General features: G+C 47.2%; 1 protein-coding gene across 1 annotated transcript in view; it reads right to left on the bottom strand.

The window, feature by feature from the left end:
* Window positions 1–13,096, bottom strand: part of LOC124711425 (tenascin-like) — a 161,473-nt gene that overhangs the window by 94,801 nt on the left and 53,576 nt on the right. The window contains exon 3 of the mRNA XM_047241493.1: window positions 4,657–4,827. Coding sequence (XP_047097449.1) covers window positions 4,657–4,827 — 171 coding nt within the window. The remainder of the gene's footprint in view (window positions 1–4,656; window positions 4,828–13,096) is intronic.

Below are 13,096 nucleotides of genomic sequence, written 5' to 3'. Positions count from 1 at the left end.
ATGACTACACCAATGAAACGCTATTGAAACACTAATCTCGATACCACCTTGCAGTAACGAAGTGATGCGCTTCAACATGATCGATAATCTTATCATGAGACATAATTGATTAAATCGTGTGGCTGCACATGTGGTGGGAGGATAAAGTCAATTTAGGTGACGGTCAGTATTAAGAAAACTCTCATCTACTTCAGATGAAGATCTACAGAAGGATGGATTATGGATTATTTACTTATTTATTTTCTTGAACCATCCGTCTTCTGACTGCTTTCATGCGGCTCGCCACGAATTCTCGTGTGCCAACCTTTTATCACCTCAAAATAGTACTTGCAATTACTTCCTGGATTTATTTGTCTCCATCTTCTTCTAACGTTTTTACCCTAGAGCTCCCTGTAGTATCACGGAACTTAACCCCTGAAGCCTTAACAGATGTGTTACCATTCTACCACATCCCCTTGTCAGTGTTCTCGTCGCCGATTCTGCAGCGAACCTACATTTTTCCGTACCTTATCAATCCATCTCATTCTCAATCTTGGTCTGTAGGAGCACTCTTCAAATGCTTCGATTATCTTCTGTTCCGGTTTTCCCACAGTCCAAGTTTCACTGCCATACAGTGCTGTGCTCTAAACGTACATTCTCAGAAATTTCTTCCTCAGATTAGAGCCCGTGACTAATACTAGTAGAGTTGCTATTTTTTCCAGATCTTGTCTACCTTTTGTGTCCTCCTTGCTTTGTCCATCGCGGGCTATTTTGCTGTCTAGGTTGCAGAATTTCTTAACTTTATCCACTTCGAGGTTTCAAATTCTTGCATTAGGTTTCTCGCTGTTCTCATTTCTGCTATTGCTCATTACTCTCGTCTTTCGACGCTTTACTCTCAATCTGTTTTCTGCAGTCATTAGACTGTAATTTTTCTTTTTTTCTCAGCGAGGATGCCAATGAAATCGTCGATTCTTATCGTAGATATCCTTTCACCTTGAATATTAATCCCACTCTCGAACCTTCCTTTTATTTCTGTCGTTGCTTCTTCGATGTACAGATTGAACAGTAAGGGTGAAAGACTACATCCCTCTCCTACACCATTTTTAATCCGAGCACTTCGTTCTTGGTCATCCACTCTTATTGTTGCCTCCTGATCCATGCACATATTGCATATTGTCCGTCTTTTCCTATAGCTTACCCCTATTTTTCTTAGAATTTCGAACATATTGCACCATTTCACGTTGTCAACGAGTTACCGTGTGCTAACTCATGAAACAAATCCTGACTTGAAATTACATCTCCGCGCTATGGCAGAATATCCATACTTACCAAGTGTTCAGACGAGAGTGCCCTCCGAATCTTCCCTCGTCTCTTCCCTGATGCAAGTTTTAGCGTTGGCAGATTTTGGAAGGGCTGTAGTAGCCAATATGCAGCGGCTCTCAGAAATTATTGTCTAAGGACGAGCGTGGCAGAAACTGTACTGAATCTTTTCTTAGCAGAAAAAGCTTCGAGAATGGCCTCGAAGGTTCTTCTAGGAAGTCTGAAAAGCTAATAAAATGACTTCATTTTAAAATAGGCGCGAAGCTTCGGCTCGGCTGTTGAGATTCTCAACCGATGGTGATCTTTAAAGAGTCTTTCTCGCTTGCACAGAAATAAAGGAAGGAACAGCCTCTAACCTTCAGCTACGTCGCAATGTTCCCATTTCATGCAGGTTGCAACTTCAGGCCTAACTACTGTACATGAAAAGTTATTGGGGCTGCAAATCACAAGCACCTACACAGAAAAAAATAACAGATCCCACGAGGCTGGTAGGATCGTAACTGGTTGGCATAGCACATTCGAGAGTGTAATAGAAATGCTCGGGGAACTTAAATAGGAATCATTGGAATAAACACAACTTAGTTTTTCCGAAACTTTGTTGGGTTCATGAGAATGTGATAAGCAAGATTTGGGCACGTACACAGGGAGCTGTTGTCCCGTCACTCAATACGCAAATGAGAGAGGACAGAAGTCGATTACATTGCTAAAATTTACTGTCCACAGTGCTGTGTACAGTGGCTTGTGATTTACATAGATGTAGACGTTGAGAGCAAGAACGACCTGAAAAATTATCGAACTGACGCAAAGATGTTGTTTATATCAATTAGCTTTGGTTCTGTGTGTTGCATCGTACCCAGTGGTAATCCAAATGTTAGCTTTACATCTGAAGTTGCTTTTTTTACGTGGCTATTTGTTGTGTTGTGTTGTAGTGTGTATTTCGTTGAAATGGGTACACTGGAATATAGTGCTACCATAATTTTCTTCTCTTTTGCGAAGGTGTTGCTTCACAGGTCATAAATATGTAAAGAAATACAGTTTTATTTAAATAACACATTATTTGCTACCTATTTCAATGTATCTCTTGCTAGTCAGCCAACATAAAAATTGTTAGCAGAGCCTAGATTGGTTAATTGCTACTTTTTTGTCAACTACAATCATAGAAATCCGTAACACACTAGCAGTTAGACTCGTCAAAACAGAAGAATGCATTTATGAACTTGTCACTGTACAAAGTGTATTCCGTATAACTTAGGGAATGCGAAATCTGACATTGCAGTATTATCGTACAAACGTAGAAATGCGTTTTACCCTTTTTTCTGCAGCAACTTTTAATGGATTCTTATTTTTTGTTTTGATCATTGACACCACAATTGTGATGACAATGTGCGGCCTACACTAGCAATTTTTATATTGCTTGATGATGGTCAAACAGATTGATACTGTCAGCAAATAATGGTTTTCTTATTAGCAGCTCATTAATTTTTTGACTGTTTGTTGCCAATGATAATTAAGTGAAATTTGTTTAATATTGATCCTTAACAATAAAGAAATGAGGGATATTTGACGTGAAGATGACTCACATGAAGAAAGTCTGAAAACGTTAGCTGTTCTTTTACGTCCCCAACCTAGCCAACCACTCGGACATAAAGACATGCTCTGAAAGATTCGTTAAACGTGTGGGGCGATAAGGATTGTATACCCAAACTTACTGCACTTTCTTACGAAATAGCATACTAACAATTCGCACTTGGTGCGCGTATTTTCCACAAGAGGCGCACCGTCTGCGGCGGTCGGAAACCAATTCGCGGACTATCCGGAAGAGGCGCTACCGTAGCCCTTATTTATGGCAGCGAACTTGCTTTCCGACCGGACTGAAACTGATGTTTACCGCAGGTGTGTGATGTGAATTATTCTCTATATCTAAGAATTACCCATGAAGAATGTTACACCTATACATTGTGTTTAAGAGTCCTTGTATCGAATATCTAGGAGTGAGAGATAACGTCACGGGGAACAACTTTTGTTAGAGACAAAATGTTCGCAGACGGTTCGCGATGACACTATTTATTTATTTATTTAAGCTGATCTGGTTAGGGCCATCAGGCCCTGTCTTACATCAGGCTACGTTTCACGCATACAGCACCTTTTTCATGTCGTAGTTTCCTAAGAAAACAACAATTTTAATGTGACAAGTAGTTTTAAAATGACTTGAGTGTCTGAAGGGGCAAATTAGATTATCACATATTACTACTTCTAGACTCGTTACTGAAGGTCATAAGTTGATATTTGTCGCATTTAGACTTAAAGATGGTGGGGCTTCCCGACATTTTGGACTAATGAACATAGAATGACCAACCACTACCGCTTGGGTTTTCGATGAGTTGAGTTTTAACCGTATATCCTGCACTAAATTCGATAGAGCGCACCCATCGGTACTGATATTCTGGATAGGTATCTTCAGGATGATTGGTTTCATACTTAGATACAAATGTCGGTCATCAGCATAGACCTGGTATTTGCAGTAGGACAAAACTGATGACAGATCAGTTACGAACAATTAAAAGATAGGAAGGCGTCCTTCTTTACAGGTTGTGCCCCTGAGAGGCAGTAAGAAAGAGACACTCTGCAGCGTGCGTGTGCCTTGTGTGTTGTCTGTAATCCAGTCGTCTGATCCGTATGAGAGGAGGCAGGCCCAGTAAATTTAAAGTTCTTTCTCCGCTTAGAGCACTCATTTTCCAGGTTTTCTTCTTGGAAATCACCGTATCAATCTACGAAGGGAGTTAGTACACAGCAAAACATAGTTAGTAGACGCTGCTAGTTCGGTGAAATTTTGTCGTCGCAGATCCGGCGAATATTAGCCTGGCGTCTCCGGGAATCTTCAGCGAACATTTTGCGCCTAACAAAAGCTATTTTCCATGCACAGCCCCTAGACGTTTGGTGTGGAGACACTGAGTAAATCTACAGTCTTTCGTGGGCGTTACCATCAGAGGTAAAATAATTCTGTTAGAACTGGAATCTTCTGGAGGCAATAAGACCGTGTGGCTACTGAATGAGGTTTCGTAGAGGAGATGAGACGAAACGATGAGTTTCGTGTAGAAATATTATGCGGTCCGACATCCAAGAAAATTCTACCTTCAGTGTCAAATCTGCAACAAAACAGAGGGAGCCACTGTATTTCACTTGTGGTAGGGCACATTATATTTTATTTTTTATGTTGCCTGCCTTGATTTTCTCTCTTGTATGGATCTCTTCATCAGAGAGTAGCATCCTTGAATATTTGCTTGAGGAAGTAAGGGAAGAACACACACACACACACACACACACACACATACATGCACGCACACGCAGCTTACTCACGCAGGCTCTTCTGGCAGGTGTAGTTCTGGGGGTTGTAGTGGTTGCTGAGCATGCAGAGGCAGCGTTCCGTCGTGTCGTTGCCGAGCAGCTTCCTCTGGCAGATGGCCTTGCTGCCCAGCACGCCCTGGCACTCCGCCGTGGCTCGGCATGGCGCTCCGTACACCTCGCTTCCTGTAACACAAAACAAAAGGAATGCGATGGTCTCCAAGCAGTTACACATCACCTTTCATTGATGGTTCAAATGGCTCTGAGCACTACGGGACTTAACTGATGAGGTCATCAGTCCCCTAGAACTTAGAACTACTTAAACCTAACTAACCTAAGGACAGTACACACATCCATGCCCGAGGCAGGATTCGAACCTGCGACCGTAGCGGTCGCGCGGTTCCAGACTGTAGCGCCTAGAACCGCTCGGCCGCTCCGGCCGGCTCATCTTTCATTAGCCACCGAACTTATGCGTAATTATGACGGACGGAATGATCAAAGCCGAAGGACCTATCGGAATTCAGTGGCTGTATAGACTCAGGTGACAAACGTCACTGCGAGATGCACATTACAAATGACGGTAACGTCGCATACACAAGGTATAAAAGGGCAGTGCAGTGGCGGAGCTGCCATAACGCGACGCACACACACGCAGACGCGCGAGAGATGTCGAAGCGAGCGGAGCTACGTACTGCGAGGGGTGTGGCGGATCGCCGTCCGGCGGAGCTTGCTACGGCGGCGGTCCCATCCGATCCCCCACTTACGACGGACCACGCAACGAATGAGGACATGATGGATATCGCTATGGGTGCTCTTACAGCTCCACTTCCGGAGTCGGAAGAAGACGAGCCCTCTGCCGTACCACCACCTCGTTGGCAAACCGGTAGAAGCAGAAGAGAAGAAGATACAGCCCCTACCGGCGGGCGCAGCTCACCGGCAGAGAAGCGATCGAAACAAACGCCTGCTGTTGATGCCGACTGATTCACTCGCCCGAAGAGACGCCATACAGCGCGAAGAAAGGTGCTGTCCACCTACGAGCCGGCATCCATCGCCAACACTTTTGCTGCCCTTGAGGATGCCCCAGAGGAACCTCCGCGCCTTTCCACGGCGTCAAAGAGGGTTCCACCACTACCGCCGATTGTTCTGAAATATGAAGGGACCTTCAGGCAGCTGCAACAGCTTCTCACTAGCTGGACGACGGTAGTCTACAATGTGAAGGTCGCCAGAAGAGACGTGTACAACGTTACACTGCGCTCAGCGGTCGACTACCGACGTGTGACGCAGGAGGCGTCTGAAAGGGCAATCCCTTTCTTCACTCACGCCACCACACCGGACCGCGTCCTGAAGATCGTCATCCGACACCTGCCCTTCAACATGGAGCCGGATCACATTAAAGAAGAACTTGAAGAGCTCGACTTCAGTGTCAGAACCGTGGTCAAGATGAAGCAGCCCAAATCACGTGACTACATGCCCCTGTTCCTCGTCATCGCCACGGATACAATCGAGAACAGGAAGCTCTACCAGCTCACCCGACTCGCCAACGTCTCGGTGACCACAGAAGACTTGCGCGCCAAGAGAGGCCCTGTTCAGTGCTACCGGTGCCAGGGCATCAACCATGTCGCCCGGCATTGCTCCATGCCTGAAAAATGTGTGAAATGCGCCGGTGCACACCCAGCGAAGGACTACCCCATCCCCCGGAAGCAGCAGCCAACGTGCGCTCTCTGTGGAGGCACTCACGTTGCCAGCTACCGCGGCTGCGAAGTTTGGAGGCGCGCCAGTGCTCGTCAGCGAGGCCAGCCAATCGCCACGAAACAGAGGAAGTCTGCCACGGTAGCACTTCCAATATCCTCCGCAGCGGTTGTCGCCAGAGGACTGGCGCCCCGCCGACCCAATAGCGACGGCGCCGACCATGAAGACGCACAAGCACGTCGCCGCAATGAAGACTCACAAACCCGCGATCTTTTTGAAGACGCAGAGGCACGACATCCACACCTAAACTGCGCCACTCCACCTGTGCAGAATTCGTCGGATCCGGAACCGGGCCCCTCCTCTGTTGCCCCACCCGCGACGTCTGGTGGACGCCCCCAACGCCGCGGAAACCGACGCAAGACAGGGGGTCGCACAACCAGCGCTCCTGAAGAAGCCACGTACAATGGCGAAGAGGTGGCCACTTCCATCGGCGCCAGAGAAGATCCGGCTCCTGCCGCCTCCACCACGGACATTGCAAGTTTGATTGCTCAACTCACCGCACTTGTGGCGAGCACAACAAAACTGCTTGATGTCCTCACGCAGCACCTGACCGCTGCACAGAAGATTGCCGCACCGGCAGCCACCAGACGCTCCTCCGCTACTCATTATGGGAAGTGTTAGAGGACTCACGGTTGACGCGTGGAACACCCTTTGTCTACGCACACAAGCTGGCGAATTTCGTCAATTCCTTCGTGATCAAGCCGTCGACATCTGTCTGCTCAGCGAAACCCGCCTTAAGCCAGGCATTGCAGTCAAAGCGCCGGACTACTCCTGTTACCGTGCAGACAGGCCAACTGCCGGTGGAGGAATGGCCGTCTACATACGGAATGGGATCCGTCACCACCAGATTCAACTGCCGCCGCTCGTGACTCTGGAGGCGATCGGAGTTGTCGCACACAAGTCAGCGGGAGCCATAACCTTCATTGCCATCTACAAACCGCTGTCGCATCCATGGCTAGATGCGGACTTGGAATCTCTTCTCTCCATCGGGGGCAAGCTGTTCATCGCTGGAGACTATAACTCCAAGCACGTCGCTTGGCATTCACGACTCACCAACACGGACAGACGCCGCGTCCTACGAATCGTGGATCGCAATAACGCCGTGGTAGTGGGTCCATACGATCCCACCATCTTCCCCGATAATGGTCAACCGGACATCGTCGACTTCGCGGTCGTGAAAGGCATTCCGCACCGGATCCTCGCATCGACACGGAATGTCCTCTCCTCAGACCATGTGCCAGTTGTTTTTGACGTCGACCTCGACCCACTGCAGTTACCCAGGCGTGGAGTATCACTCTCTGGAGTCAACTGGGATCTCTTCCGCCACCCCCTGACCGAGTCCCTAGCTGCGATGCCTCCTGTGGACGACGCAGAAGCTGAAGATTCACTCCTCCACTTCACAGACGCCACCCTCGCCGCAGTCAAAGAAGCGGCCCCTCCCAGCCGCGAGCGCCAGGACCAATCTCGACAGCTGCCCCCCGATCTCCTTGCACAAATTGCGGAGAAGAACAGAGTGTACCGCGAATGGCAGCGTACACGGAACCCCGCCACCAAACGGCTACTCAACCGTATGCGGCGCGAAATCACGGTGGCTGTGGACAATCACCGCAACCAGGAGTGGGCTAACCGTGTGGCGACTCTTCAGCTTGACGACGGGTCTGCCTGGAGGACCACGAAACACTTCCTACGGTGAACGCAACGTATGCCGCCTCTCCGAACTGCAAACGGAATTGTCTTTGAACCAAACATGAAGGCTGACGTCCTCGCCGACGTTTTTGAAGAGAACTTCAAGCCTGTAGGGGATCCACTGGACGCAGAACATGAAGCGATGGTCGCCGACCGGCTCCCTCGCTATCTGGAAACGGAGGGCGATGATGACATCGAGGCCACAACACCTGAAGAAGTCTCGACGGCTCTCAAGGCCCTCAATCCCAAGAGAGCTGCAGGCCCCGACGACGTCTCCACTGCCATGCTGAAACAACTGCCTGAGGAGGCCTCCACTCACCTGGCTGCAATCTTCAACAAGATCTTTCGCACGGGTCACTTTCCCCTGCAGTGGAAGCACGCTGAGATCGTGGCCATTCCTAAGATGGGAAAAGATCTCCGGCAGCCGAAGAGCTATCGCCCAATTAGTCTGCTGCCTGCCGTCTCGAAAGTCTTCGAGCGCGTCTACCTGAAGAGGCTACAGCAACACGTCACCGCCGAAGTTCTACTCCCAGATGCCCAGTTCGGCTTCCGTAAGGGCCACTCTACGGAGCACCAACTTCTCCGACTCGTGGAAGAAGCTTTTGATTCCCTGGAGAGGCGCGAATACTTCGGCGCAGTTTTCCTCGATGTCTCGCGCGCTTTTGATAGCGTCTGGCACGATGGGCTGCTCTTCAAACTTCTTGAATTGGGGATCCCTGGATCACACATCCGTCTGCTAAAGTCCTACCTTGATGGACGGACTTTTCACGTCCGTGCAGAAACTGGCTTCTCAACAGTCCGTCCCATCAGGGCAGGCGTGCCACAAGGGTCGGTTCTGGGGCCGATCCTGTACACGTTCTACATGGCTGATACGCCATCGGTTCCTCGTGTGCACCTTGCACTTTACGCCGACGACACTGCGCTCTACTCACGAAGTATGAGCGCGGACACACTTCGACAGACGTTGCAGCACGCCGTCGACACCCTCGCCGATTGGGCCATCAAGTGGAAATTACAGTTCAATGGAGCCAAGACGCAATTCTTCATTGCAACCCGTCGTGTCATCCCAGCCGCTCTGCCCCCAATCGTCGTTGGAGGCAGTCCTGTCAACTGGCGACAGACGCGCAGTATCTTGGGGTCACCATAGATCGCCGCCTCACCTGGGGCCCACACGTGAAGAGCGTCGTAAACAAAGCAAGGGGTCGACTTCTCAAGCTCTACCCCCTGCTCAACCCGACGTCGACCCTCCCTCCGCGACTAGGCGTCACGCTGTACAGGGCGCTAATCCGCCCTGTCTTCGATTACGCGGCTGTCGTCTGGGGGAACGCGGCAGACCAACATCTGAAGAAACTACAATCACTGCAGAACAGGGCTTTGCGCCTCGCGCTGCCCTTACAGAGGGACTTCCCATCTGGACCACTGCACGACCTCGCAGAGGTCCGCAAAGTTAAGGACCATATCCGCACGGTTGCCCGCCGCTTCTATGAAAAGGCGCGGCAGTCCGAGAACCGACACATACGTTCACTGGGGCAGAAGAGCCAGCGTAATGCCAACACACGCTGGCCCCAGCTCCTTACAGCATAGGCTGCAATTGAAGAAGACAACCGAGTGGAATAAACATGAAGCCAATCACCACCAGAAGACACACCGCCAAAATTGAATGGGAGGCAAAACATACATATGTTGAGAACTCCACCACACTCGAAGACCGGAGAATCTTCGTGAAGAAGCCACGCAGCGGAGCTGCCATATGTACTCAGGGGAGTCACGTGAAAAGGATTCCGACGTGATTATAGTCGCACGACGAGAATTAACAAACTTTAAACGCGGAAGGTTAGTTCGAGTTAGAGGCATGAGACATTTAGGAATCGTTAGGGAATTCAATATTCCGCGATACACAGTGTCAAGTGTGTGCCGAGAATACTAAATTAATTGCATTACATTTCAGCAAGGTGTTGTCAGATGAGTCCCAATTTCAGTTGGTAAGAGCTGATAATAGGGCTGGAGTGAGGCGCACACCCCACGAAGCCATGACCCCAAGTTCCCAACAAGGTACTGTGCAAGCTGGTGGTGGCTCGATAATGGTGCGGGCTGTGTTTACAAGGAATATTCTCGATCCCCTGGTCAAACTGAACTGACCTTTGATTGGAAATGGTTATGTTCGGCTACTTGGAGATCACTTGCATTCATGGACTTTATGTTCCCAGACAAGGATGTCACGTCACCGGGCAGCAACTGTTCGATTCTGGTGTGAAGAACATTCTGGACAGTTCGAGAAAATAATTTGGCCACCGAGATCGCTCGATATGAATCCCATCGAACATTTATGGGACGTTGTTGAGTGGTCAGTTCGTGCTCAAAATCTTGCACCGACAACACTTTCGCAATTATGGACGGCTATAGAAGCAGCTTGGCTGAGTATTTCTGCAAGGGACTTCTAACGACATCTTTAGCCCATGCTACGCCGAGTTGCTACACTGGGAAAAAGGAGGTCCAGGACGATATTAGGAAGTATCCCATGACTCCTCTGACCTCATTGTAGATTTATCTACATCTACATGGATACTCTGCAAATCACATTTAAGTGCCTGGCAGAGGGTTCATCGAACCACCTTCACAATTCTCTATTAATCTCGTCTAGCGCGCGGGAAGAATGAACACCTATATCTTTCCGTACGAGCTCTGATTTCCCGTATTTTAATGAGGATAGTATGAACATTTGGAAAGATGACTAGACAAAGGGAGTTATTGTGCCTGTCTTTCAGAAGGATAACAAGAATCTCTGTAGGAATTGCAGAGAAACAGCATTACTGTGCCACTGCGTGAGGAGTTATGAAAAGATAATTTTACGGAAAATCAGGGATAAGGCAGAACCACTACTAGGCGGAGAAAAACAAAGATTTCGACCTGAAAGATTAACTACAGATATCTTATTCGCAGTCATACAGGCTGTAGGAAAGAAATGGGAATATGGGAAAGACATGGTAATTGTATTCACAGATATAAAAAAGGCTTATGATGCTATTAGAAGGGAAGAAATATGGTAAGATAAGAACAGACTGAAATTGTCAAAATTAATACAACTGAGAATTAGAAACACGTACAAAAATGTCTGAATTGTGTTGTAACGGACGGCAACACATCAGAATGATTTATACCGGGCAGAGAGGTGTGCTCTCACCAGTGCTTCTTAGGATAGTCATGAACAACATCATAAGGAAAGTTCACCAAGGATCAACAGAAGATAATATGAAGATCACAGCATGTACAGACGACGTGATAATTTGGGAGGAAAATTAACAGAAATTAGAAGAACAAGTAAGTACCTGGCAGAGAGTAATTGAGAAAACAGGCACGGAAATAAGCTTAGAAAAGGTAAAGTAATGAAAGCCAGCAGGAAAAATGACAGGAAATGAAGGATTTAACTCAAAATTGAAAAAAATTATTTAAAAAGTAGATGCTTTCAAGAATCTAGGAAGTAAATTAACCAAGAAAGGAAACATCAAGGAAGAGAAAATTGTCCCAAGTTTTATTCTTGTATATCGGACATAATTACAAATTGGAAAATTCCTGCCAACGTAAAGACCAAGATGTACAAGTGATATTATCTCCCAATTTTCATTTACGGATGAGAATGTAGCACTTGGACGGGGATAGATCTGATCAGAATACAAGAAGAGAAGGGACAAGATGAGGAATGACACAATACGAAACACCCTGCAGATCAAGTCCCTAAAAGAAACTATGGAGGGTAGCAGGCTTAAACGGTTAGTACACATTAAAAGAATAGGACCAGAAAGAGTTCGAGGAAGAGCCCTAGAATGGCCTTAATGTGGACGAAGACCAATTGGCAGAGTATGAACAAGATGAAGAAACCACTTGAAGGATGATATGAACCGAAGAGAATGCAATGGGGGGAGATGCTACGTGATAGACTCTGGAAGAGAAGAGAAGCTTGGAAGAGACTCTGTGAACAACCTACATAAGCAGGAACGTCTCAGGAAGAAGAAGATTACCCTGGTACCTATTAACGAATCAATACTTTCCTCACAGGTCTACAGGACTTGAAATCAGATGCCCAGGTACTGTGGATGCACACTATTGGACAAAAAGAATTCTATACTATAACGGATCATAAACCAAATATTTATTCCACATATGAAGTTTCGTAATAATACCATTACGTATATTCAGCTACAAATAGTCATTTTAGAGAGTCGTTTGCTAGACCTCTAAGATTTTGAAATATTGAGCACTTTCAAGTTTCTTATACTGTCTTTTGTTGTACACTTGCTTTTACATCATATACAAAGTGACACGTCTCTAGTCGACTGTACGGGATGTCCACAAAGTACCGCTATCACTTCAAAAAACTCTAACTTGGAAACTTTTAGTAATAGTTGTTTACTGTATACTGTTTATCACCTCTCAAAGATTTTTTTAGTTTGTCCTTTTCTGCAGATGTGATTTGGAGTGCATCAAAATGGACACAGACCAGGGGAATGAGCAATGCATCATTTGGTAGGTAGAATCGAAATCTATCGACGCCACCAAGATTAATAATTTCATGTAGCTCAGTGGCTTGGTGCAAGTCTTTCAATTGGACGCCACCTCGGTGACTTATGTGTCTCTATCCTGCTCCAGTTATCCAACAAGGAAAACCTATAGTTTAACTTGGAGTCCGAATCACGTTCCGCTTCTGGTCGCTCATTACATCGTTGACAGGTGAAGGAAGACTAAAAAATCCGTCGCCAGCAGGGTTTCAGTGACAAGACCTTTGAGTTTCCAGACAAGCGCATTACCGTTAGGCCACTTCTTTTTCGTTCTGCCTACTAGGACGTGCTGAACAGTAATGCCTCCGAATATTTTATGTAAAAACTCTTAAGGGTTTCAAATAAAACAAACTTTATTAACATTCTACATGTTTATTCTCTATGTTTACTCATTTGCAGCCCTCTGCCGCTAGAGGACTCCGAATTGTAACGTGCTATCGTGGCGGTGTGTAATGTTATATATGAGC

This window comes from Schistocerca piceifrons, chromosome 1, assembly GCF_021461385.2.
Source record: "Schistocerca piceifrons isolate TAMUIC-IGC-003096 chromosome 1, iqSchPice1.1, whole genome shotgun sequence".
Lineage (NCBI taxonomy): Eukaryota > Metazoa > Arthropoda > Insecta > Orthoptera > Acrididae > Schistocerca > Schistocerca piceifrons.
This window is presented reverse-complemented; position numbering and strand designations above follow the sequence as displayed.